The sequence below is a fragment of the Labeo rohita genome, chromosome 3, assembly GCF_022985175.1.
Source record: "Labeo rohita strain BAU-BD-2019 chromosome 3, IGBB_LRoh.1.0, whole genome shotgun sequence".
NCBI classification, from domain to species: domain Eukaryota; kingdom Metazoa; phylum Chordata; class Actinopteri; order Cypriniformes; family Cyprinidae; genus Labeo; species Labeo rohita.
The window spans coordinates 30,191,656-30,217,269 of NC_066871.1; the positions used below are offsets into that span (position 1 = coordinate 30,191,656).

Below are 25,614 nucleotides of genomic sequence, written 5' to 3' on the forward strand. Positions count from 1 at the left end.
AGTACAAGACAACAGCAAAGGAATTAGATGAAAATAACATTATGGAACAAGAAAAGGGGGAAGAACAGGAAACGCAAGAAGATGAAAGGAAAGACAGGAAAGAAGAGTGGGAAAAGAGAAAGACGATCGACTAGGATGAGGAGGACAAGAAGATGACAAGAAAATGATGTAAATGAATGGCAAAGAGGAAGACAAACAAGTGGAAGATAGGAAGTAAAAGAGGAAAAGGTGAGGAAGAAGATGTGAAAGAAGGAGACAAAAGTGAAAAGAAATGACAAAGGGGTAGAGGAAGTAGATGATGACAAAAGGGAAAGAGAAAAGAGGGAAGAGCAGGAAAAGCAAGATGATGAAAGGAAAGACAAGGAAGAGTAAAAAAAAGAGAAAGACGACACTAGGAAGAGGAAGACAACAAGGAAGCAAGAAGAGGACAGGAAAAGGAAGTAAATGAAAATGACAGATGAAGAAAAGGAAGTAGAAGGAGAAAAGTTGAGGAAGATAAAGAAGAGCAAGATGACAGGAAAATGAAGTAAATGACAAAGACAAGGAAGACTACAAAGAAGATAAAAATGACAAAGATGAAGAAAGGTAGAAGAGAAAAAGATCAGGAAGACGACAACATGAAAGAGGAAGAAGACAAAGAAGTGAAAAAAATGACAAAGGGGAGGTCAAAGTAGATTGAAGATGAGGAAGAAGAGAAAATGAAAAAGCGAAAAGAAAAAGGGGAAGGACTGGAAAAGCAAGATGAAGAGAAGGACAACAAAGAAGAGGGGGAAAAGAGACAACAGACTACACAAAGATGACAACGTAGATAATGACAAGCTGAAGAAAAGGAAGTAAAAAAGGAAAAGGTGAGGAAGACAACGTGAAAGAAAGAGGACAAAGTGGTTAAAAAAGAAAAAGGGGACATCAAACTAGATTCAAGAGGTACAGGAAATAGATGAATATGAGGAAGAAAAGAGAAAAAAGATGAAGGAGGAGGAGGAGGAAGTAGATAGAAATGAGGGAAAAAGAAAAGGGGGAAGACAACAAGAAACAAACAAACAAAAAAAAAGACGACAGACTAGGATGAGGAAGAAGACACAAGAAGAGCAAGATGACAGGAAACTGAAGTAAATGAAAATGACAAAGACAAGGAAGATTACAAAGAAGACGAAAATGACAAAGATGAATAAAAGTAAGTAGAAGAGGAAAAGATAAGAAAGCCGACGATGACATGAAAGAGGAAGGGGACAAAAAAAGTGAAAAAAAAAAATGACAAAGGGGAGGTCAGAAGAAGAAGAAAGAAGAAGAAGGAGGAAATAGATGAAAATGACAAGAGAAAGAGAAAAGGGGAAGAACAGGAAAAGCGAGATGATGAAGCGAAAGAAAGCAAAAGAAAAGGAAGAAGGCAAGGAAGAAAAGCAAGGTGATGACAAGAAAAAAAAGGAAGCAAATGAAAGGAAGTGGAAGATGAAAAAGAAGATAAAAATGACAAAGATGAAGAAATAGAAGAGGAAGAGGTGAGGAAGAAGACATGAAGGAGGAAGACGACAAAGTAGTGAAAAATTACAAAGGGGACGTCAAAGTAGATTAAAAAGGTAAAGGAAGTAGATGAAGATGAGGAAGAAGAAAAAAAAAGATGAAGGAGGAAGAGGAAGCAAATGAAAATGACAAAAGAGAAAGAAAGAAGGAAGGAACAGGAAAAGCAAGAAGATGAAGAGAAGGACGATAAAGAAGAGGGAAAAAAGAAAGACAACACTTACACTAGGAGGAGGAAGAGAAGGATGACAGAAAAGGAAGTAAATGAAAATGTCAAAGAAGAAGATGACAACAAAGAAGTGGAATATGTATAATAAAATGACAAAGATGAAGAAAAGGAAGTAGAAGAGGAAAAGGTGAGGAAGAAGACAAAAAAAGTGAAACAAAATGACAATGGGGAGGTCAAAGTAAATGGAAGAGGTAGAGAAAGTAAATGGAAGAGGTAGAGAAAGTAAATGAAGAAGAAAGAAAAAGATGAAGGAGGAGGAGGAAGTAGATGAAAATGACAAAAAAAGGGGGAAGAACAGGAAAAGCAAGAAGTTTAAGGGAAAGACAAAGAAGAGAGTAACAAAGAGAGACAACAGACTAGGAAGCGCAAGAAGAGGACAGGAAAAGGAAGTATATGAAAATGCTAAATAGAGGAAGACTACAAAGAAGAAGTGGAAAATGAAGATGACAAAAGCAGATAAAAATGACAAAATGAAGAAAAGGAAGTAAAAGAGGAAAAGGTGAGGAAGAAGACGTTAAAGGAAGAGGACAAAGTGGTGGAAAAAATGACAAAGGAGACGTCAAAGTAGATTGAAGAGGTAGAGGAAGTAGATGAATATGAGGAAGAAGAAAGAGGAAGTACATGAAAATGACAAAAAGGAAAAAAGGGGGAAGAACAGGAAAACTAAGATGAAGGGAAAGAAAAAGAAGAGAGAAAAAAGAGAACGACAACAGACAAGGAGAGGAAGGAAAAATGATTAAAATGACGACGAAGAAGAAAAACAAAGTGGAAGATGACAAAGTAAATAAAAATGACAATGGTGGAGAAAGTAAATGAAGATGAGAAAGAAGAAAAAATGAAGGAGGAGGAGGAGGAAGTAGATGAAAATGATGAAGAGCAAGAGGGAAAAGACGATTAGGAGGAAAAAACAAAGACAACATCTATAGAAAGAAGATCACACAGAGGAAGAAGATGAAAATAACAAAAGGAGGAACAGAAAGATAAAGAAGAGCAATAGTATGAAGTACATTGATAATGAAGGCGGCGTCAAGAAAGAGGGTGACAATGACAAGGAATAAGAATGCAAAGATAAAGAAGCTGACAAATGAAGTAGATGAAAGATGAAAATCTTAAGTAGGGAGAAACAAAATATGAAGAACAGGAAGATGTAAAAGTGCAAAGAGAACCAGGTTTGTTTTACTCCACTGACGTCTTTGTCTCATTTTGTTTGGTTCTTTTAAGCAGGGTTTTTTTTTAATGGGGTGAAAACACCTCAGATTTTCTCATACCTTCAGCAAAACTAACAAAGTAGTTCAAGAACTTCAAGCGGTCCCATGCAGTTCTCCCGCTCTCTCACCGCCGTGTGCATTTCATCAAGCCCTACATAAAACTCAGCTGGTTTGTCTGAATGTTTTGGCATGGAGTTAGACAAAACAAATGATTCCCTTAAATTCAGGGAACAGAAACACCTCCAGAACTGGACATCAAAAGGAGCTAGGCTGTCAGAAAATGTCCAAGCAAAGTCTGAACGTTCTGTACGCCTGCCAACGGGACAGAATCCCTGGGCAACAGATCTTGTTTGGACTAAAAACCAAATCGAAGAGGTAGAGGAGCAAAGAGAGAAAGGGCAGAAACAGGGGTAGGATGAAAGAAACAAGAAGACAGAATGCCAGTGACTCTGTGGACGTTCTCACCAGAATGAGTCCAACCAAACCCAAACAATCAGTGTTCCTTTCTCTGGTCTGGAGAACGTTTATCTGCCATCTACAGAGCCAAAAAACTGCTCTGAGCTCATAACAGCCTTTATACACAATACTTAGGAGAGTCTTTATGCCAAATTTTACTTATACCAGACGAGTGCTTGTAGCAACAAGTCACTCAACCAGACCAAAAGATGACAGGACAAAACAAAAGCCAAGACAATAAACCGAAACCTGTGCTGTCAACACTTAACAACAGATAATTACGGTTTAGTGAATTTTAGGTTTCTCTGATAGCCTTTCATCAAACCTCAGTGATTGTTTCTGAACTTTCCCAGGATACACCAACAACCTTAACTCCACAGATAGGCTAATAACAAATATATGTCCAATGTGATGACATATGCATTATTAATGCATTTTATTTAAATCTAATTTAAAGCATATGTGGAAAGCTTATACAAATGTAAGGCACTATGAAAACCATTCCCCCAGAATTTTCCAAATTTCGTTTTTTCCCCATTTTCATTTAAAATTTTCTAGACTCTGATTTAATGGTTAAATTAAAAACATTAATCAAAACGCTTGCTAAATAACTGAAATCAGAATTCTTGCGCAATTTAATAGCAATTTATTAAAAGTTAAACTTAAAAAAAAACAAAACAAAACAAAAAAAAAAACATTAAGGCATTTAAAAAAAAAACATTTTTCCTCAAATTCAGTTTTATTTTTACTAATTCAGCATTTTCCATTAATTTTCTGGATTCCATTTTATTTGTTTCATTAAATGTTAATAATCAAAAGCATTAATTGATTTTTTAAATGTATTAATATTCTTTTTTTATTATTATTATTATTATTATTATTATTAAAATACTCATTTGTGACCCTGGACCACAAGACCAGTCTTACGTAGTACAGGTATATTTGTAGCAATAGCAACAATACATTGTATGCGTCAAAATTATTAATTTTTCTTTTATGCCAAAAATCATTAGGATATTAAAAGATCATATTCCATGAAGATATTTTGTAAATAAAAAATACATCAAAACTTAATTTTTGATTAGTAATATGCATTGTTAAGAACTTAATTTGGACAACTTTAAAGGCGATTTTCTCAATATTTAGATTTTTTTTGCACCCTCAGATTCCAGATTTTCAAATAGTTACATCTCAGCCAAATATTGTCCTATCCTAACAAACCAGACATCAGTGGAAAGCTTATTTCAGATTCCAGATGTATAAACTTATGACTGGATTTGTGGTCCAGGGTCACACTTAATAATAATTAGTAGTAGTAGTACTACTACTACTACTACTACTACTACTACTATTATTACATTAAGTAGTACATTTCTGTAACAGTTTCTTCAAGTTAAACCAAACATTTATTTTGATGGGTTGCTGTGAAGACCTAGACATTTCAAGCTTACTATATATTTCTCATGCCTGTGAGGCAGGTATTCGCTGAGATTCAGACTGAAAAAAGGGGACGTCTGTCCAATTGTTTTATTTATGTGCCTGTGAAGAGAGGTAACTGAGACCAAGACGGCAGAGAGTGCACCCTGTCTACTGTCTTTATTTTACATAAGCACATTGTTTTGTTGTTATTATGACTATACACAAAAGTAGACCCTTTGCAGTTTCAAATGATACCTTATTCTTTTCTGTACGATCAAAAATTACGGAGTATTTTTAGTTCTTTTCACAGTCATCAAGAAAAAAGACGAGACAGACCACACTGGTGTGGTCTTTGACCCCAGAGGGTTTGACAGAGTTGCCTCAATGTTTTTCATGTCCGCTGGGTTGAAACGACCCCCAATAACGTAATATTTACATCTTTCACATTGTCTCACAGTAACATTAAAATAGTGTACATTAGTGTACAATGGTTTATTCATTTAACATATTTAATATTAGGGCTGTCCAAGTTATGTGACATATATGAATAGTTTTTAGAAAAGTAACACAATAGTTACTGTCCCTGGTAATTAGTTACTACTATAATGGTGTAATTCAGTTACTAACTCAGTCACTAATTGTGAGAAGAAACTAGTAACTATAAATAATTGCTTTTTAAAGTAAGACACTAGTCCATATCGTGTTTTGACTTCAGTGTACTGACCTAATTTTTATTTATCCATCCAAAATTTAGCAAATTCCATTTTCATGACTGGATTACACAATTCCATCTGTGTTTTCAACCTTGTGGAAATCAGAGTCCTACAAGTATGCGATTACTTGATTAATCATTAGAATAATCGACTGATTACTTGATTACAAAAATAATCATTAGTGACAGCCCTAATAAGCAGGTCAACTAACTAACCAGGATTAAAGGACCACCTTAGAACTCACTTCATTCAAGAGCTTCGCATCATGTTTGTGCCGTTTGTTCCCTTTACAAGATTACATTTCCTGAAGTCTGATTCTTTCGCCTTTTAATCAACTTCTACAGAAAACAATTTGCAAAACTGATGTTTTGACCTAAATATCTAGCTCATATTCTCCCGCTTTTCACACTTTTCATCTTTTCCTCACATCTAGGTTAATGTTTTAACCTTATTACTTGTGTTCCTCTATGGATAGAAGCATCTGCTAAAAGCATGAATATAAATGTAAATGTTAATCTCAGTTGGCACTGTTTTTGGTTATCAGCAAGTTTTTCTTGTGCTGCTGTTCATTATACACATCAGCAATTATCTTTCTGTTCAACAAGCAGGCCTAGGAGGTTTTTAGCCCTGTCAATCTTTCATCATTAAATGATTTTGACATTGTGCTGGTCCTGACATTCAACAAAAATAAAACTAGCTCAATAACCTTTCAACAATGGCAACATTTCAAGTGTTTTCCCTGCCAACAAAGAGACAACTGAATCCGTCTGATGTGCATTATGGGAATCATAGTTTTACTTTTAGTTCAAAAGCACTTATATAGTGTTTAGGATTTAGGTTTAGGGTTTAGGCAACATCTTCTTGGTTTTCTCCTCCCCACCCATTATTCCGGGTTGCGTGGCGCTGACAAACGTGACATGTTTGGCTAACTCGACAGCCATCCTGGGGGGTGAGGGCTAGTCTACGGTTGCCCTGGCAACCAAACAAACGGAGACATGTGCTTCCTCTAGCTGCCGACTGTCAGCTCAACATGAGAACGGGACAAGTATGGGAAATCTGCTTCTTCTTTTTTTTCCCCATGTATCTCGGTTTTTAATGTTTTACATCCTCTATTAAGTTGTGCTTCTGGTCTGTGGGAAAAGCGACAAGCCTGTGTTGAGGGAAAGTTCTATTTTTATTCCATGCTGTGAAACGTAGTTCGAGATAAAACCTCTTTAAAAATGTAAATAGAGCTAGAAGCGTAAGATACAACTCAAGGATATGGGATTTGCACCCATGAAAATCCGTCCTGTGATCTCCACAGATAGAGCCGTCGACTCCAGAGGAGGTGACCTAAATCCTCAAAGCCTGAAGGATGCTGGGAGCTTTACTGATGGGCTACACTGATCAGAGATTGGAAGAAATCGCACACCACTAGTTCAAGGAAAAACCCCCTGGGCTTACTTTAAAGTCTATGCTAATGGGTTAGTTCGCCCCCAAATATTAATTTTGTCATTATTTACACACCGTCATGCCATTCGTGATTTTCTTTCGTTTGATAAACACAAAACTCTGCATGGAGATGAAGGATATTTTGAAAAAATGTTTTCCATAATTGGTCATTTTACTTTACTGTTGAGCTTAAACAAGGGGAAAAAAGCACCATGAAAGTAGTCAACACAAACAATGTTTGCTGGCGATTTTCCCCACCATCGCAGCATTCAAATCTCAATTGTGCAAATTCAAATATACTGTGTGAAGACGAGTCATGCTAGGTTTACAAGCCAGTAATGCACTGCGATATTGGTTCCTGAGTACCAGATGCATAATATGCAGATACGCAAAAGAGATTGGGGGCTGAGGGGAGGAAGTAAATAATGAATTCAAAAGACTTGAAAAACATTACACAATTTGAATGAAGAACTTCTATAGTGTGTTTTTGCTTTTCTGTTACTTGGAAAATAAAATAAAATAATATAGCTACAAGCAGCGATTACTGGGGTTCAAGCACTTTAGATATTTAAGCACATAAGGAAAAAGACATTACATATTAGCAAGTCTGTAACCACCTAAATCAATTATTTAAAAAGTTTATGCCCTTATTTAATCGTTTATGTCCTCAAAAAAATGTGACAGCGCCTCCCCAGTGGCCGATTTCTTTCAAATTTCTCTCAGACCTCTGGGGCCATGAGTCGAAGCCCAGCGAGTTTCGTTCTGATTGGCCTCTGTTAATCTTCTCTAATAGATGCTCAAACTTCATCGGCCAATGGCACCATGTTTTTTGCACAGATGTCCTTATAGACACTTGTGGCACTTTGGACCAAGACTGTGCACAGCGATTTTCATGTTGATAGGACAAATGTTTGCCTAGTTATAGCCATTTTTATGTCCCCCCCCCCCTTATAATGGCACCAAGTGGCCAATTTCTTTTCCTGTGGCCTCAGATAGAGCTCTTACATAAGTGTTCTAAGTTTGGTGGAGATACCTCATTCCGATTATTAGTTTTAGGCATTTTACTAAAAAGTGGCCCTGCCCTTTTCGAATGTTTTGGTGTCCACTTTTTTTTTTTTTGATAAATATTGATATTTACTCTCCAAAGAATCTTCCTGGACTGGTTTGGATCCAGTCGAGCGGAAACCTAGGACTAGTTCACAAAACTAGGTTTAGCAAAATATGCGAAATACCCCAAAATTGTGCCAGGCTCACAATGCGTTTTGCCGGTGTGAGCCAAGGACTCCAACAACAATTAAGCTTGCGACTGACTGACTGGCATTATGAGCGATTTTGTACTTTCAATTGCTGTAGCGCCTCGTCAGGTCGACTGAGGTGAGCCTTGGTCACATTGTCGGCGGTGTGAGTACTACCATCCCTCCAAGTTTCAAGTCTCTACCAGTTACGGTTTGGTCTGCATGGTCAGTTTTACGTGGAAATCACTCATCCGTGACCATTCTAACAATTACAATAAGATTTCAGCGTTACGCACTTGAAGCACTAAGAGTAAAATAAAGTAAAATAAAATAATAAGAATCCACTTATATTGTATGGAAAAACATTCTCCAAAATATCCTTGTTTTTACAGAAGAAAACAATATACAGATTTGAAATAACATGATGGCAAGAAAATAATGGCAAAATATTATTCAATGCTTGAATATTCCATACTTGGGTGCGTGCATTCCTTCTTTCTTTTTTTTGTGTTGTTTTAAACCCAGTTGTAAGTGATCCATGATCTATAAGCACACTTAAATGTGATGTCAAAAACAGGCTCAATTACTCTGGGTGACTCATGCAGAAAAACGGTCGAAATGAACCACACACACGAGGCGTCTAATGACACAGTCTAACACTCTTAAGCTCCTACAGAAAATAACTACAGCGCTGAAATCCAAAGCTCTAAGACTCAAACTACTGGACAGATGATGTTCAAGTGCTTCGAAATAAGATCTGCTTCTGAGTGGTGGTCTTCTTCTGGATTTTGGTATCTGAAGATTATTTAAACTGAGCTGGGATCAGTGCAAAGGGAATCAAGGTGTGACACTGGCTGTGTGTTTGAATGCAATCAAAGCAGGAAGAGCTCTTACAGGTCATAGTGCTGGTTCCATTTGGGGTCCAGCGTGTTTCTCACTGTGTCTGTCGAGTGGCACTGCCCTGAACCGTCCACCACCACCTTAGCGAAGGGATCTGGCAGTCCTGCAAAATACACAAACAACGTTTGCTGAGCAGGTATCGATGACAGCATTGTATACAAGATAATTTAGTTCATAATGTGGTTTGAAATGTTTTTGAAACCTGAAACCTGTAAATGTTGCAGTTCAAAAATAATAAAACTCCAAATACCACAGATGAACTAATACTGGAAATGGTGACTATCAAGTAATTTGTTAGATAACTGTGTTACTCCCACACAACACTTACTGTGCATTTGGAAAATATGAAGGTCCCTTAATTTTTTATTACACATTTTGTTTCATTTTATTTTAATTGTCTTTTTATTGCGACATTTTATGGTTTGTAATGACAGTTCTGGTTTATTTTTTTATTACAGTGAAAGAATAATGGTAGTAGTTATTTTATATTGTTTTATAATGTTTCATAGGGCTTTAAAACTTAATTGTTAAACTTTTTATAAATATCTGTTAAATGTTTTAAGTTTCATGATTTCAATTAATTAGACATGCTTTTTAATTAATGGGTCATTCTATAATTATGGGTACATTTAGAATTTGACAATGTGAAGAAGAAAGTTTTCCTGTTTCCCAAAAACCCAAACATGACCTTACATAGCTGCTTTGAAACAATCTATACTGTATAAAGTGCTATAGAAATATAGGTGATCTGTAGGAATATGCGCATAAAATACCATCTATGTTTGTTACCATCCACCATGTTACCTTTACTGGGTAAATTTTTTTGTGTGTTTTGGGCCTAAACTCAACATGGAAGCCTAGAACTACTGAGCATATGGTGTGTTTAGAAATATATTTTCATAAACAAAAAAAATTACTTTTAGTTAAATTGTCTTGTTAAAATTTGCAGCAATAATACTTGTGTAACACTGTTGACAGTTAATTAATCTACTCTTGACACAGGTTTGCTAGTTTAAGCAATATTAGGGGAAAGAGAGAGAACAAAATGTCTAGTGTTTCATCCATGTGCTTCTAGATTAAATATATCATCATACTGTGCAAATTATGCGAGAATGGGACAAACCACTCCTTTTTAAGGGGGGTTTTCTAGTGGGTAACTTAGTTGACAATGGTTTTTCGGACACAAACAAAACAAGTTATATCACAATAAACACTTATTTTTAATGGAGTACACCCAAATGTCTTGATAACCTAATCTAACTGAAGGCAAAACTATGAAATCAAATAGTTTGAGGGAATTTTTTATTTCTAAACGCAGAGTAGAATGAGCAACTTTACAAAATCGGACAGCTGAATACCAGGGTTGTATGTGATATGAACATCATTTTTGAACAAAAGACACGGCTTTTCAACATATGTGACCGTGGACCACAAAACCAGTCTTAAGGAGCACGGGTATATTTGTAGCAATAGCCAACAACACATTGTATGGGTCAAAATTATTGATTTTTCTTTAATGCCAAAAATCATTAGGAAATTAAGTAAAGATCATGTTTCATGAAGATATTTAGTAAAATTCTTACTGTAGATGCATCAAAACTTGATTTTTGATTAGTAATATGCATTAGTAAGAGCTTTATTTGGACAACTTTAAAGGTGATTTTCTTAATATTTAGGTTTTTTTGCACCCTCAGATTCCATGTATTAAAATAGTTGCATCTCAGGAAATATTGTCCTATCCTAACAAACCATACACCAATGGAAAGCTTGTTTATTTAGCTTTCAGATGAAGTATAAAGCTCAATTTTGAAAAATTTACCGTTATGACTGGTTTTGTGGTCCAGAGTCACATATAGTAGTGTGACTGGGAAAAATATAATTGTGTACTAGAAAATTAATCATCGGGGCTTTATACTAATGAAGATATATTAAAAATATAATTCACCGACATGAGATGTACCCACAATTATAGAATGACCCTAATAAAACTGAATTTAATTCATAGGCCCTATATACAAAAAAAAAAAAAAAGTGACACACACACGAAAATATAAAGTTAAAATTATACACCATTTTTAAAATGAATACATGATAAAAATTCTAAAACCTTTTCTGGTAAAATTTCAATGAAAGAAATTCAATAAATTCTATTAATTGGTGTATTTGAAAAGAAAACAGGAATACTTTTCTCTTTAGTTCTATTAAGTATTTTTTTCCATCATTAACACTGGTGGGCATTTAAAGATTGCAATCATAAAAAACTCAATTGGATTGCACATGCAATATTCTAGATCAAAGCTTTAGCTTTAGCTTTAGTACTGAAAATATTGGTAAGTACTGAAGTATTTAGTGCTGAAGACACAAGTTATTTCAAAATGTGCAATTATGTAGATTTCACAGTTTACATTTTAATATTGTGACACTTCAATTTCACTTAACTATCATAACCTTAAGTCTACAATAACAAAAATGAAACCACTTTTTACTTTTTAGCACATCATTTTATTTTTAATGAGACAAGCTAATTTAGTTCTAATGTATTCTAAACAAATCAAAAATTGGGCATGTATTGTTTATCAGTCAATACAAAAAAAAAATAATCATCAGTATATCAGCACAGGCTAGAAATATAATATTAGTATATCCCTATTCCTAGCAAACACATTTCCCAAAATATTGTTTTTCTTCTCCCTTTTGTTTTTCATATTGTTATTTGTCATTATGAATTCAACTGCAGGCTGAGCAGGAAGACAAAGATATGCGTGCAGGTTTACACAAGAGAGCAGACGGATTGCAGTCTTAAATTTAACCACATACAGTCTGCAAAACCTCATCCCTCTGCCAGCATCACATTTTTGCTACTCTCTTTTTAACTTTCTCCTCTTTTTCATCAGTCTCGCCTGGTACCTGTCTCTCCTCCCACCTCCCAACAGCGTCTGTCTCTCTCTTTGATATCTGATCAGCGATTCAGATGTGGGCTTGGTTGTTTGTGTTTGTCAGGAGGCAGAGAAACCGAGGCGAGCGTACATGTGTCAACCAGCGGTTGCTTTGTCTCCCCGAGCTGACCCACATTTCTGGTGTCTCGTGGGGGAAGAGCACTTATCTCTCTCTGCACACTTTTAACAGATGAGCCTCTGCTAAAACACTGCGCTGAGATATGCTGACAGGAATAGAGCGCTCTCGCAGTTCACTCGCTTTCAGACACACATTCTCGGTATTTATGAAGGTCGGATACTTACGGAAGAAGTCTTTCTTCACCAGGTTCTTCGCGCAAAGAACTGCAGAGAGAAAAGAAGAAAAAAAGACATTGTCATTTGGACGTTTTGGATTGAAACAGATAGTCACCAAACATTTAAATCACAACAGTTTTGATTCAGAACGCATTATTGTTTTCCAGTAAAAATCTCAATATCCTTAAAATAAGATTTATTTAAATTAAATGACTAATTACATTTTTTGACAGATATATATATATATATATATATATATATTGAATAAAGATATTATTTTTAATATATTTACAACCTTTTTTTATTTTAGTTAATAAATCTATACTTATTTATTAATTACTCGTTTTATACTTTGGGAAAGGAACAACATATTCTCTCAAAACAAATACCAGCTTAGCATAATAAATTTATTTTGCTTGTGTACGTTATAGAAAATGACTAAGAAAATTATTTCCTCCAGAGCAAAAATGAGTTCATGTGGATTTGGGTCTCATACTGGCTGACAGCATGTAAAAACAGATATGTTTTTAATTTTCGAGCTCTGTATTTTTAGGATCTCACTGTGTTTAAACCGCCGAGAAATGTTTAAATCCATAGCACGGCTCTTACGGCGCTCAGCACTCCCAGATCAAGCTCACAATGTATTAGAGATGCAAAGTCGAAAAAAAAGGCTCTGATCCACATCCCACCGCTGGCCTACATTCAGCTTAACAACTCAGTTTAAAAAAAAGAGAAAAAGCTAAACAAGTTCTTCTGACTTCAAACTGGCCCGAGATGTCAGTTAACACAAGAAAATTCAGCTTAAACTTTAAAGCTTCCCATACGATAGCAAAGGCAACTCCAGGGAGATATTTATTCTTCCTTTGACATCTGTGAGAATGTCAAGAGGTCAAGGAACAGTTTCGGATCACAACAAAGCTGAAAAGTGTTCACGATCAAAAGGATCAACTTTTAAGGTTCATAACATGGACTAAGGGTGAGAAACCTTTCAAAATACAGATTTTTGTGTTTTAAAAGTCTCAGATGCAATACTGGGAGCATTTGGAGACATTTACAATGAGAAATAAAAGACGGAAGTAGAGCCGATTTCCAATAGATGGCCTATTAAAATTCTGTTTTGTCCAAATTGAAAATAAAGTGCAACAAATCAATTTAAATTATAAAAAGTTTAAAAATGTAGGCATCAAAGCTGAATAAATAAGCTTGGCATTGATGTATTTGTTAGGATAGGACAACATATGGATGAGATACGACTATATCGACATACATATGTATTGAGAAAATCGCCTTTAAAGTTGTCCAAATGAAGTTGTTAGCAAAATGAAAAACTACACTTTGATACATTTACAGCAGGAAATCTACAAAATATCCTAATGAATAAAATATCCTAATATATAAAAACATCCTAATGATTTTGGCACAAAAGAAAAATTGATCATTTTGACCCATACAATGTATTTTTGCTACAAATATACCCGTGCTACTTACGACTGGTTTTGTGGTCACATATAATAAAGATTTAACAGCGTCATTCAATTTTTATTATTTATTTATATTACCATAATTTTTTAAAACTAAGAGTGCGTTAGATGGCAGAAAAATTTAATCTAAATTTAAAAATTAGAAAATGAGCATAACCAATTAAATATCAAACGATATGTATGCAACACTGATCAATAAATTAAACAAAAAAAAAAATACCAGGAAATAAGTATCACTAATACAAAATGAAAAAAGAAAGAAAGAAAGAAAGAAAGAAAAAAAAAAGGAGGACAGACAGTAGGGCTGTCACTAATGATTATTTTTGTAATTGAGTAATCGGCTGATTATTCTGATGATTAATAGAATAACTGTAGAATTATAGTACGTTTTTTGTAGTAATAAAATAGACCTTAGCGAACAATAGCCTTTAAAATGACTTTAAGTACATAAATAATAGCAATGAGCCAATAATATTTAGTCCAAATAAAGTATCAAAAGCAAGCAATTGTATTGTTTTATTGAACAAAGCTGTTAAAACAAATAATGTGTTATAAACAGTCGAGTACAGTACGCATTATAACAAATGACTGCAAAGGGCGCCAACGGCCTGATGATCGTTTTTACACTTTACAACGCGATCTAATCTTTGTTTAATATTGACTAAACATAACTTTAATTCAAATGTCCACTTAATCTTTAATATTTGGCCATTTCTTCACGACAGAAATGCTACAGACACTGCAGTTTCTTGAATATGTGGATATCTAAACGTATAAAGTTAGAGTGAGTGTTTGAGCTTTTATTCTGAAATCGTGACGAACAGTTAACCTTAGCTTATTGAGAAAGATAGTGGTGTGTTATCATGTGTTTGTGTAGGTTTATAAATGATTTACCGTAGAAATCTGATAAAATGGCACATGTTGCGTTCCCAGATGAACTGTATAATAAACCCAAACTCACAGCAACAAGCAGAGATGGAGTTTGAGACGCTCCACACAAGTAAATGATAACGTTCGTGTGGAGCAGCTGACACGTAGGGACGTAAACTACACGCATGTAAATAAGTAAAAGCGCATATATTTATTTAACTGAAATGTAGCGTTCGTGAATTCTCAATATCATTAGGCTTTATTATGATTTTTACAGTAATAATGCGCTTCATGGATTCTCGTCCAGGGAATGCGCCACTTCTGGTGTTCTGCCGTTACTCGACACGGGCAAAATGCAATTGATTTTTTTTTTTCTTTTAAATCGAGTATGGACCTTTCTCACATTTCCGAGTTTCTCATAGCGGAAGTCGTCATAGTTGGGTAAAATCCTAAAGCAGTGAATGGGAGAGTACCACAAATATATTTTTTGCATTCCCATTTGCTCAAATAGCAAAATAAAAACTACACGATAGTGTTTTCACGACTTTCATTCAAAGGAGAAAAAAAATGAGCTAGACTGATATCGGCAGTCAGAAGAGAGAACAATGTCAAATTTACCGTCCCTTACATAGACGCAGCATTAGACACACCCTCGCATAGCGTTAACTTTTTTTTTTGTAACTTGATGAAAAGGTGATATAATACAAACTATATTGTTATAAAATGTACATACATATTTTTTAAAAATCAAAATATACAAAACTTTAAAGGATTTACGATGACGGTGACCGCTGAAACGCGTCATCATAGGCTTGTGAAAAGGGTTCATTCGAAGTGAGCTGAGGAATCGTGACAGCTCTAGCAGACAGACATTTGATGGAGAGACTAAAAACTCAAAGGAGGACAGACTGCACCAGAAATGTGACAACTAGAGCAAAAAACTACAGCAGTTCGCCCCTCCAGATGTAAGAAAGCTGAGATGGTAGGAATAACTGGAATGTGTGGAGGAGGTTAAAGGGCCGAGAAACTGCTCATGTGCAGGTGAGCTGCAGACTTTACTTAGCAAATCCAAACAGACACAGAAACACCCATACTGAGACTGCTATTGATTCTGTCTGCGGCACGACCACGGCTATTCTTCAACTCATACGTGCACACACATACACATACAGAGAGTCAATCCAACTAAAAAAAAAAAAAGCTTTAGAAATAACAAGTGACCAAATTAATTCATCAAGCCAGTGTGTGAGGAAAAGCAAAGAGACTGAAGGGTTCGGACAGTTGCAGCAGGTGATGATAGCGGCGGTCTGGATCCAAGAGAAGGGAGGGAGATGGTGAGAGAAAGAGGAGAGGGAGGGATCGGATAAAAAGGAAACATGCTTGCTTCGCAGTCGAGGAAGAATTTCTCTCTGCAAACATCCCTGGGAATGTTTAACGTTCCAGTGAAACCCACCTCATCATTCCACCATCTGGAATGTATCTCTCTCTCTCTCTCTGTATGGAAGTCTCACTCTCTCTCTCTCGCACACACACTCAGGCTTCAACACCTCGTCTGCACTCAACTCTATTAATTACTGACATTAAGCAACAGTGTCTGCATTAGAGGCAAATTTAAAGAACTAGTAACAGGGCATTTAGGAACGAGTACAAAAATACACAAGTGAAAACAACTGAATTATGAGCACAGTAGCATTAAAAGGAATTGCTGAAAATTCATTCTCTTTATTCTTGAAATGTTGATGAGTTTGTTTCTTCATCAGAATAGATTTGGAGAAATCTAGCATTACATCACTTGCTCACTGCAGTGAATGGGTGCCGTCAGAATCAGAGTCCAAACAGCTGATAAAAACATCATAATAATCTATAAGTATGCAATCCATACAACTCCAGTCCATCAACTAACATCTTAAGTAGTTAAAAAGAAAAGCTGCGCGTTTGTGAGAAACAAATCAATCATTAAGGCGTTTTTAACTTCAAACCAATGCTTCCAGCTAAAATACAAGTCCTTTATGCATCATAGTACTTCCTTCTGCACAAAAACTCATCTTGTCTGAATCAGGAGAGAAATATGCAGAGATCAAGCTCCGTTTACAAGAGAAAATGGCTTTAAACAAATACGTTGGTGGATTTTTATGTGAGAGGACAAGGATGGACTTTTTCACCAGAGGAAGCATTATTATGAACTCACGTTGTTTTTTTTTTGTTTTTTTATTTTTTTACACAGCTTTTCACTTTGTTAACTGATGGACTGGAGTCGTGGTGATTTAGGGTTGCAAAAAGGCAACAAAAATTACAGAAACTTTTCAGAAGTTACAGGAAACTTGCAGGATTTTTGTAAACTTTTGTAAACTTTAGGGAATTTTTCACCGCTTTGCTACCCTATGTGAGTTACTTGTGGATCATTGTGATTTTCATATGAGGAGAAATTTAAGTAATGCTACATTTCTTCAAAGTAAATTTTAAGCATATTTTTATTTTTGGCTGGAACTATTTCTTTATTTGGCGAAAACAAGGTTGAGAGGAAGGAAGTACAGTACTTTGACCATCTTGTCCCATCTTAATTTACATCGTGCATATTTTCAAAAAGTTTTTAGTCCAGCTAAAATGTAGAATGACAACCTATCCCTCACAACCTTTTTCATTTGCATTAAAGTCAGCATGCAGTGATTTTACTTCATAATCTGATTTCCAAGAGAAACAGGATGTTTAACAAGAAAAATAAAGTACAGTGCTTTTTGACTGAACTGTAAAAAGTGGATGCTTCATAAAAGAATAAAGCCTATTTTAATGAATCATTTAGAGGATTTTTCTCCATTTGAATAGGGCCCTAAGAAATCCGTTTTATTTTTTTCCCAAATTCCATTCCACTCCTTTTTAATGGTTAAATTAATTCTTATTTAACAAAGAGCATGGCATCTCTAATTAATTAAAATCATGAAACTTATACAATTTCACATCAACTTAATAAAGGTTTAACAAAAGGTTTATTAAAGGTTTAATGAAGGCATAAAACATTAATTTCATTTATCTTTTAATTATTGGCAAACAAAGGAGTATTTACTATTGAAATTAAAACATGGAAGAAATGTTGTGTGATTATAACCTAAAAAATTATGTTTGTTTCATTTTAGTAGTAGTAATGGTAGTAATATATATCTGGCACAATGTCTTCAAGTTAAACCTTTTAGGTTAAAGACTTTTATTTTCACGGATTGCCGTGTCTACCTTTACATTTCTATGTGATATAACGCTAGTTTTCCTAAAATGGAATGGTCAAATGCTCATGAACTGACTCTCAGCAGATACTGTTCATGTATTTATGCCCTCATTTAACGAGACGACAGCTGAAACGGTAAACAAAACCGCTGGTCTGCTCCACTCATTAAAACAGACACGCAGAACATGCGGGATTCACATTTAAATGGTATTTTTGTGGCATAATATTTACACATACTAGTCCATATCGTGGTTTGATTTAAGTGTAATGACCTACTTTTGATTAATTCATTTAAACTTTGACTAATTCCGTGACATTCCGCGTTATTCAGTAAATTCCGTTTTTATGACTGGATTCTGCGATTCCGCCACGTTTTCACAAAATCCCAAAGGCCCAAACTGCATTTTCAAAACAGCTTCAAAGGGCTTCTACACAATCCCAGCCAAGGAATAAAGGTCTTATTGAAACGATTAGCGAACCGCTTGATCATTGGTCAAAAATAAAAACGTGTATACTTTTTAACCACAAATTATTGTTTTAAGAAAATGACCAATCGTTTTGCAAGATAAGACCCTTATTCCTCGTCTGGGATTGTGTAAAGCCCTTTGAAGCTGCTTTGAAACTGTAATTTGAACCTTCAACCCGTTGATCCTCACTGAAGTCCACTATATGGAGAAAAATCCTGGAATGTTTTCCTTAAAAACCTTAATTTCTTTTCGACTAAACCAAGAAAGACATGAACATCTTGGAAGACATGGGGGTTAATTACCAGGAATTGTTTATTCTGGAAGTGAACTTATCTTTCAAGCAAATATATATCTTCTAGTTTAATTTATTCTTACTAAAGTCATTCATTAATTGAAGAGGTTCCCAGATCAGGAACAATATCAAATTCCCTGAGTGAAATGCACTCAAGCAGTTAACAAAACACACTATCAATCTCTCCGCTGAGAAAGTCACAGTACTAGTTGATAAAGCACCATTCCTTGAGGTCTGCAGTGACAGATCAATATTTCTCTGCGATGTATAGTGAACCGGCAGAGTGTAATGCAGCCAATCTTCATTCCTGCGTATGAGTTTCATCAGGCTGGCTGTGAATCACTCGCAAAGTGAAATTCCGACGCATCTGTCCTCCGAGCGACAGCATCTGCCGCGCCACAGATGTTCATTTATGAATGGAGTGATTCACGGCCACTAACACACACTTATCAATTCATCAGACGTAAGACATCAGTGCATGAGCTCATATAAATAGACATGACACCGTTGTACTGGAAGCGAACTGCAGACAAAAAAAAAAACCTGGCTTAGATTCTGTCAATGTTTATCTGCTTCCTGTCCCTAAAGCAAACTAAAAGAAGGTTCGACTGGTTTCTGTGACGCTCTTGAAATTTGCAACACTAGTTTAGTACGTCAGATAACATCAGCTATTCGAAACCAAGAACACTGAACACTTGACAACAATGCTTTCTACACTGAGAGTTGGACACAAAGAAAGGAACGCTTTAGTGCTATAAAGTTAAGACTGTGCCTGAACAAAACTGTTTTTTTTTTTTTTTATATCATTTATCATTTATTTCATGTGTGTTACTATGATGGTGTTTAGTGTTTGTGTGAATGACACTGTGCACCTGCTGTATATGTTATTATTTAAAAGCTGCTTGTGATGGACTTTGATGAGATGAGCACCTGCTTTTGGTGGATATCAGTGTATTACAAAGGTACAAAACATATTTCAGTCCTTCAGCAGTTTGGTATTATTTACGTTATGTCGGTTAATGAAATTACGGTATTTAAATGTAAATTTAGGTAAAAACCATAAAACCTAAAACGTTGCTACTGTATTTTTTTACGGTAAAATTCTGGCAACCACAGCTGCTGTTTTTTTTACCGTAAATTTTACAGATTTTTTTTACAGTGTACAAAAAAAGATGCTGCACCCTGCTGAAATTCAGGAGTAACTTTAATCAGGTTTGCTGCACTTTCTGACTAATGCATTTACATTATTTTTTTTCAGTCATTTGCAAAGACAGGATAAGTATTTTTATAGCCAAAGAAATGCTTTCAAACTGAACATAATTTGAAATATTTAAAAGCAATTTCACTGACAGGTCACCATAAGATTCAGTTTGTCAACATGAGCTAATTAGGGCCCTATAAAAATCGGTTTTATTTTCTCCTAAATTACATTTCATTTATTTCCAATTTTTTGGATTCTGTTTTTATCCCTTTTATTTTTTCTAGACTCTGTTTCAATGGTTAAATTAAAAAAATATATATTAATAAAAAAGCATGCCTAATTAATTGAAATCATGAAACTTGGACAATTTAAAAGCAGTTTATTAAAAGATTAACAAAAAATTAATTAAGGCCTAATGAAATATGTTTTTCCCCCTCAAATTCAGTTTTATTTTTGCCAAATTCTACGTTTTCCATTAATTTTTTTTGGGATTTCATAATGGATTTCATTAAATGTCAATAACCAAAAGCATCTCTAAATAATTGATTTTATAAAGAATTATTATTATTATTATTTTTTTTTAAATTTTTTAAAGAAATACTGTGTTGTGCATTTACATTTTTCTGGTAAATAAATACTTTTTCTGGTAAATATTCCTTAAAAAAAATATATTAATAATTTTATTATTAGTAGTAGTAGTATTATCATTACATTCCGTAATATATTTCCGTCACAGTTTCTTCAAGTTAAACCACACTTTTATTTTGACAGCCTGCTACGAAGACCTTAAAGTTTCTGTTTTTATGATATGATGGTAGTTTTTCACAAAATAAACAGAGTCACACAGAACATGCAGGATTCGTATTTAAATAGTATTTTTGCAGCTTAATATTCACATACACTATTTGTCGCATTACAACTTAAGTGTGCTGACCTACTTTTGATTTATTCATCCAAAATTTGGCAAATTCTGGGACATTCCGTGTTATACAGTAAATCCCATTTTTATGGCAGGATTCCTCAATTTTGTCTGGGTTTTCCACTTCACAGAAATCATAAGACCCTAGATAATGCATTAGGTATCTTGTAGTACCTTGAAATAACAACAAACTAAATTAAAGCATTTATTAATCTAAGTTAGCTTAGTTGCTTAAGTGTAATACATTGAGCAACAGTTATAGCGATGCTTGCCTTACCAAACACCATTAAAAAAAGGCCCAAAAATCCATTAAAAAATTCCATTAAATTGATATATGCATGGAAATGTACAACAAAACACGTGAAGAGCTAACACGCAGTGATAAAACAGCAGTTTCTGGTTTCCCACAGTTCTTAGATAGATGATTAGGGTACTCGATGTAACTGACTCACTGAGTAAGACAAAAAAGCCATTTTCAGATGCATTTTCAACTTGGCAGGAGTCAGACAGCTCTGTTTGTTCTCCTTGGTCCAACTGTGTGTGGCTTTGTGCGTGTGTGTGTGTTTGGCTCCACAGGGCAAGATAGTAGCTAATTTAGGCCTTCGAACCAAAGAGTAGCGGCCTGAGAGTGACAGAGAGCAGTCTGATACCGGGAAAAGGAAGTGACACGGTCAGTACCAGCAGCCGTCGCTTCTGCTCTTATCAAGGAGTCTGGAAGAGCCGGACAAAGCGGCCTCACGATGCATCTGTGTCCGTCACAAACACCTTCTTTGCGTCAAGAATGGCATGAAGACAAAGACAGGACACAGGGAGTGAGAAAAACCCAGAAAGCACTGATGAAACGAAGGCAGGGAAACAAACACACACGGAGCAGCAGTGTGAAAATAGCAAAGAGCCGCTCTTCTGCCAAGTCTCGAAGGACTTCTGGAAAACTAAAGACTTTCTAAAAGGCTTCGTTCCCACAGAAGACGTGCTTCCAGCTCTACAGGATGCATACATTATCATTCCCATGACACGTGGCCCTTTTCTTCCATTCTGCTTTTCTTTTTCTGTGTCACGTTCGTGCATTCTTGTTCTGTGAATCACAGGCGGACTCTGTAAGTGGCGAAAGGACTGCTTTTCTGATGTTTTATCACCTTTCAAGAAGTCTTAAAAGGAGGCAAAAGCAAACGCGAGAGGGAAAACCAATTAAACAAAGCCCAAAACCATCATTTGAGATGTTCCTCTTCATCTAAACCATTTAAACACAAGTGAAAAACAGGACGTACTCAACAGTTTTGACTTTAACCCAGATAGCAAGTCGTCAGGCAGAATGGGAGCTCAAAATAGCACTGAAGTTTAGATGCTATCGCTCTTCGTGTCTAGTGCAGCGGACGCCTCGTGAATGACTAGACAATTTCCTGACAAGCCGATCACGACTTTCTTTGGAAAAAGACGACAAAATGGTTGATCGCACGTACGGGCCAGGACATCAATATTTTATTGGTCATGCTGGGATTCTTGTGTCATGCTTTCCGTGAAAACGTACAAAAGCAAGAGAAGAAAAGAGAGGTGAAGTGGATATGATTGGACCCGTCGCTTGAGCAAAAAGACAAATACTAGCTGTCAAAAACACTTTTGTACACCGTCAAAACACACCTAGCACGCCAACTGCGGCACAATGGTCATTGTTCTCGGCTAATCCCGATTCCCAGACGGTTGTGAGGAGAATCCGCCATACTACAATCCACCAAATCTCATTTTTCCTTTGAGAAGTGTTCCCCGAAGGTTTGGAAAGCTCAAATACTAACAAGCTCGACTGGTTTAGTGTGATGTAAGATGGTCCTTAAAGTCTGTTTGATGTAAAACACCACTTCCATCAATTGGGGTTCAACTACAGGGACAAAAAGATGGACTGTCTCCAACGAGAAACTGGAAGGCCTGGTGTGTTTTCTTGTCTACCATGCTATGGCGGTGTCAAATAATGCCCAAGTCATCAAACTTAAGCATAATTCCCATCCAAACATCACCGATGGACTGGAAAATTGATGCATGGGAAAGTGCACAAGGAATTGTGGGAAGATTTGGGGGTTGACACAAATGGGGTTAGTGGTTAAAATAATGGGAAAGCTGCATCATGGTACACAACACTGGAGAGGAAGTGGGGGTGTGAGAGAGAAAGCGCTGAAAAACCAAATGTTATTCGGATAATTAATGGCTTTGGGGTACAATCCAAATCTGAGATGGAACAATAATCCTGACGTTTCCAAGAAAAAAGGCAACAATGTGGGGCTCAGCACGGTAAAAGATTAGGGCCCTGTGATTTCTGCGATGCGGAAAATGCGAATCGAATCATGAAAACGGAATTTACAGGAAATTTTGTGGAAACTGCCCAGAAAATCACTTCATGAGCATTTTACCGTTTCTTTTGAGAAAAACTATCATGGTATCATTAACAAATAGAAATTTAAAGGCCTTCACAGCAACCTGTCAAAATAAAAGTTCGGTTTGACTTGAAGGAACTGTGACAGAAATATATTACTCCATGTAATAGAGATAGTACTACTACTAAATTATTATAAACAGTACTTTTTTTAAACATTATTTACCAGAATTTACCAGTTTTTCTGAAAATAAATAAAATAATAAAAATAATAATAATAATAATAATAATAATAATAATAATAATTAGTATATATTTTTAAATAAAATCAATTAATTTGAGATGCTTTTAATTATGAAAATTTAATGAAACCATTAAAATAAAATCCAGAAAATTAATGGAAAACACAATTAGGTAAAAATAAAACTGAATTTGAGGAAAAAAAAAAAAAAAAAAAAAAAAAAAAGTAATTGGTGTCAAACGTTTAAAAAATTGCTGTTAAATTTTGCAAGTTTCATTGTTTTTAATGGTAATTAGACATGCTTTCTGAATAAAACAAATTAATTTAACCTTTAAACAGAGTCTAGAAAAAGTTAAATGGAAATTAAAAGGTAATCCAGAAAAATTAAATTTGGGAAAGAATAAAAGTGATTTCATAGGGCCCTAAAACAGGAGTTTTCCAAACTTCTTGATGCCACAGACACCCAAATATGATGATCCCCTCCTTAAAACACAAAGGCAGCTATATTTTCCAAGTATAAAGAAAAAAAAAAAAAAAAAAAAAAAAAAAAAGGTTTAAAATATTACCTGGGGGAGAAAAAACAAAAACAAAACAAAAAACAACCCACCGAACATAAAAACTACAGTTATTAATAGAATAAAATAATTGTTATTAATCTCATGAAATCTAGACAATCTTTAGATAGAATAATGTTGAATTTATGACATTTTTATTTTTTATACTTGATTTTTTACTACCAGTCAAATGTTTTTGAATTTCGATTTCTTAATGTTTTTTTTTTAAAGTAGGCAGTATAATTTATTTATTCAGTTTTGGTAAAGAAATTACATAAATGAATACTTTTATTTAGCAAGGATGCTTTAAATTAATCAAAAGTGATGATCAAGATTACAAACATTACAAAAGATTTCTATTTTCCATAAATGCTGTTCTTCTAAACTTTCTATTCATCAAAGAAACCTGAAAAATTCTACTAAACGGTTTTCAAAATAATAATAATAAATGTTTTTTGAGCAGCAATCAAAATTTTAGAATAATTTCTTAAGGATCATGTGAATGGAGTAATGATGATAAAAATTCAGCTTTAAAATCACAGTAATAAATTACATTTTAAAATAGATTCAAATAGAAAACAGTTATTTTAAATAGTAAAAATAATTCAATTTTTTTTTCCGTTTTTCCTGTGCTTTGAATCACATAAATACAGGCTTGGTGAGCAGAAGAGACTTCTTTAAAAAACATTAAAAATCGTACTGTTCAAAAACTTTTGACTGGTAGTATGTGTATTATACTGCCACAAAGCTCCTATTTTGTTTTCAAGGGGTTTTTTGCAGTGAAACTAAACGGTCGTGTGACTGAAAGTTTGCCTTGCTTTACTGAGCTCATCCACGACTTTCTGAATGCATAATCCAGTCACTCCAAACAGGCTGAGGCATCTCGCTGGAATGCAGGCCTCCTTCCTCCCCGTCTCTCTCTCTCTCCCTCACACGGCTTCCCCTCGCACTATCTGCGGACCGGCCCAGCCTTGCCCAGCCCGTCTGCAGCCATGTTTTGTCTCCAGCTCTAGGGCCGCACGCTCTCGTTCGCAGCATTGTTCGTCTGTAAACAAAAGGCTTCCTTTCTCTCCGCCACTCCTTCCTACTCCGCTTCTTAAAACAGTACGGGAAAGACGACGGAGGAAAGGAGAGAAGGGTGGAGAGGTCGTCTCGTTGTTAGTGGAGAGCTAGGTGTAATCTCAAATTCGCTTCCTGCTACCGCACTCTCCGGTTTCCCCCCTTTCGTGATTTTCGTGAGCAAGGAAGGATTTAGTTTTACTTTCTCACTCGCCGGATTGGTATCTCATTCATTAGGGCCGCTTCTTGGCATCCTGTTTGGCCGGGCTCACATCTGAGTCAAGATGTGCGCTTATCAACGGAGAACTCGGCGACCAATCGAGATACTGCGAACGTAAGTGCTACAGGAGGCGCAAAGACATTATCGGATTGGATCGTAGCTCTGGAATCCATTTTCCGCCGCCGTCTTTACAATGCCAAAGGTCAGTCTCTTAGTCAGAGGTCTGAGAGACCACTTAGTCACAAATTGAACGCCACGTAAGACTGAAAGAAAACACAGGAGGCTTAAGGACCATCAGTGGCTATCCCAGAATTCCTTTGTGGTTTCCATCTCAGACTGTGAATCATTTCCTTCATGTTGCAAATCAAGCGATTGGCCAATGCTGATACTAA

At 35.5% G+C, this 25,614-nt stretch overlaps 1 protein-coding gene across 1 annotated transcript in view; it reads right to left on the minus strand.

Moving 5' to 3' along the window:
• The window catches only part of smurf2 (SMAD specific E3 ubiquitin protein ligase 2), a 78,475-nt gene that overhangs the window by 35,954 nt on the left and 16,907 nt on the right, over nucleotides 1–25,614 (minus strand). Inside the window, exons 2-3 of the mRNA XM_051105645.1 lie at nucleotides 12,349–12,387; nucleotides 9,104–9,212 (exon numbers count right to left, since the gene is read on the minus strand). Coding sequence (XP_050961602.1) covers nucleotides 9,104–9,212; nucleotides 12,349–12,387 — 148 coding nt within the window. The remainder of the gene's footprint in view (nucleotides 1–9,103; nucleotides 9,213–12,348; nucleotides 12,388–25,614) is intronic.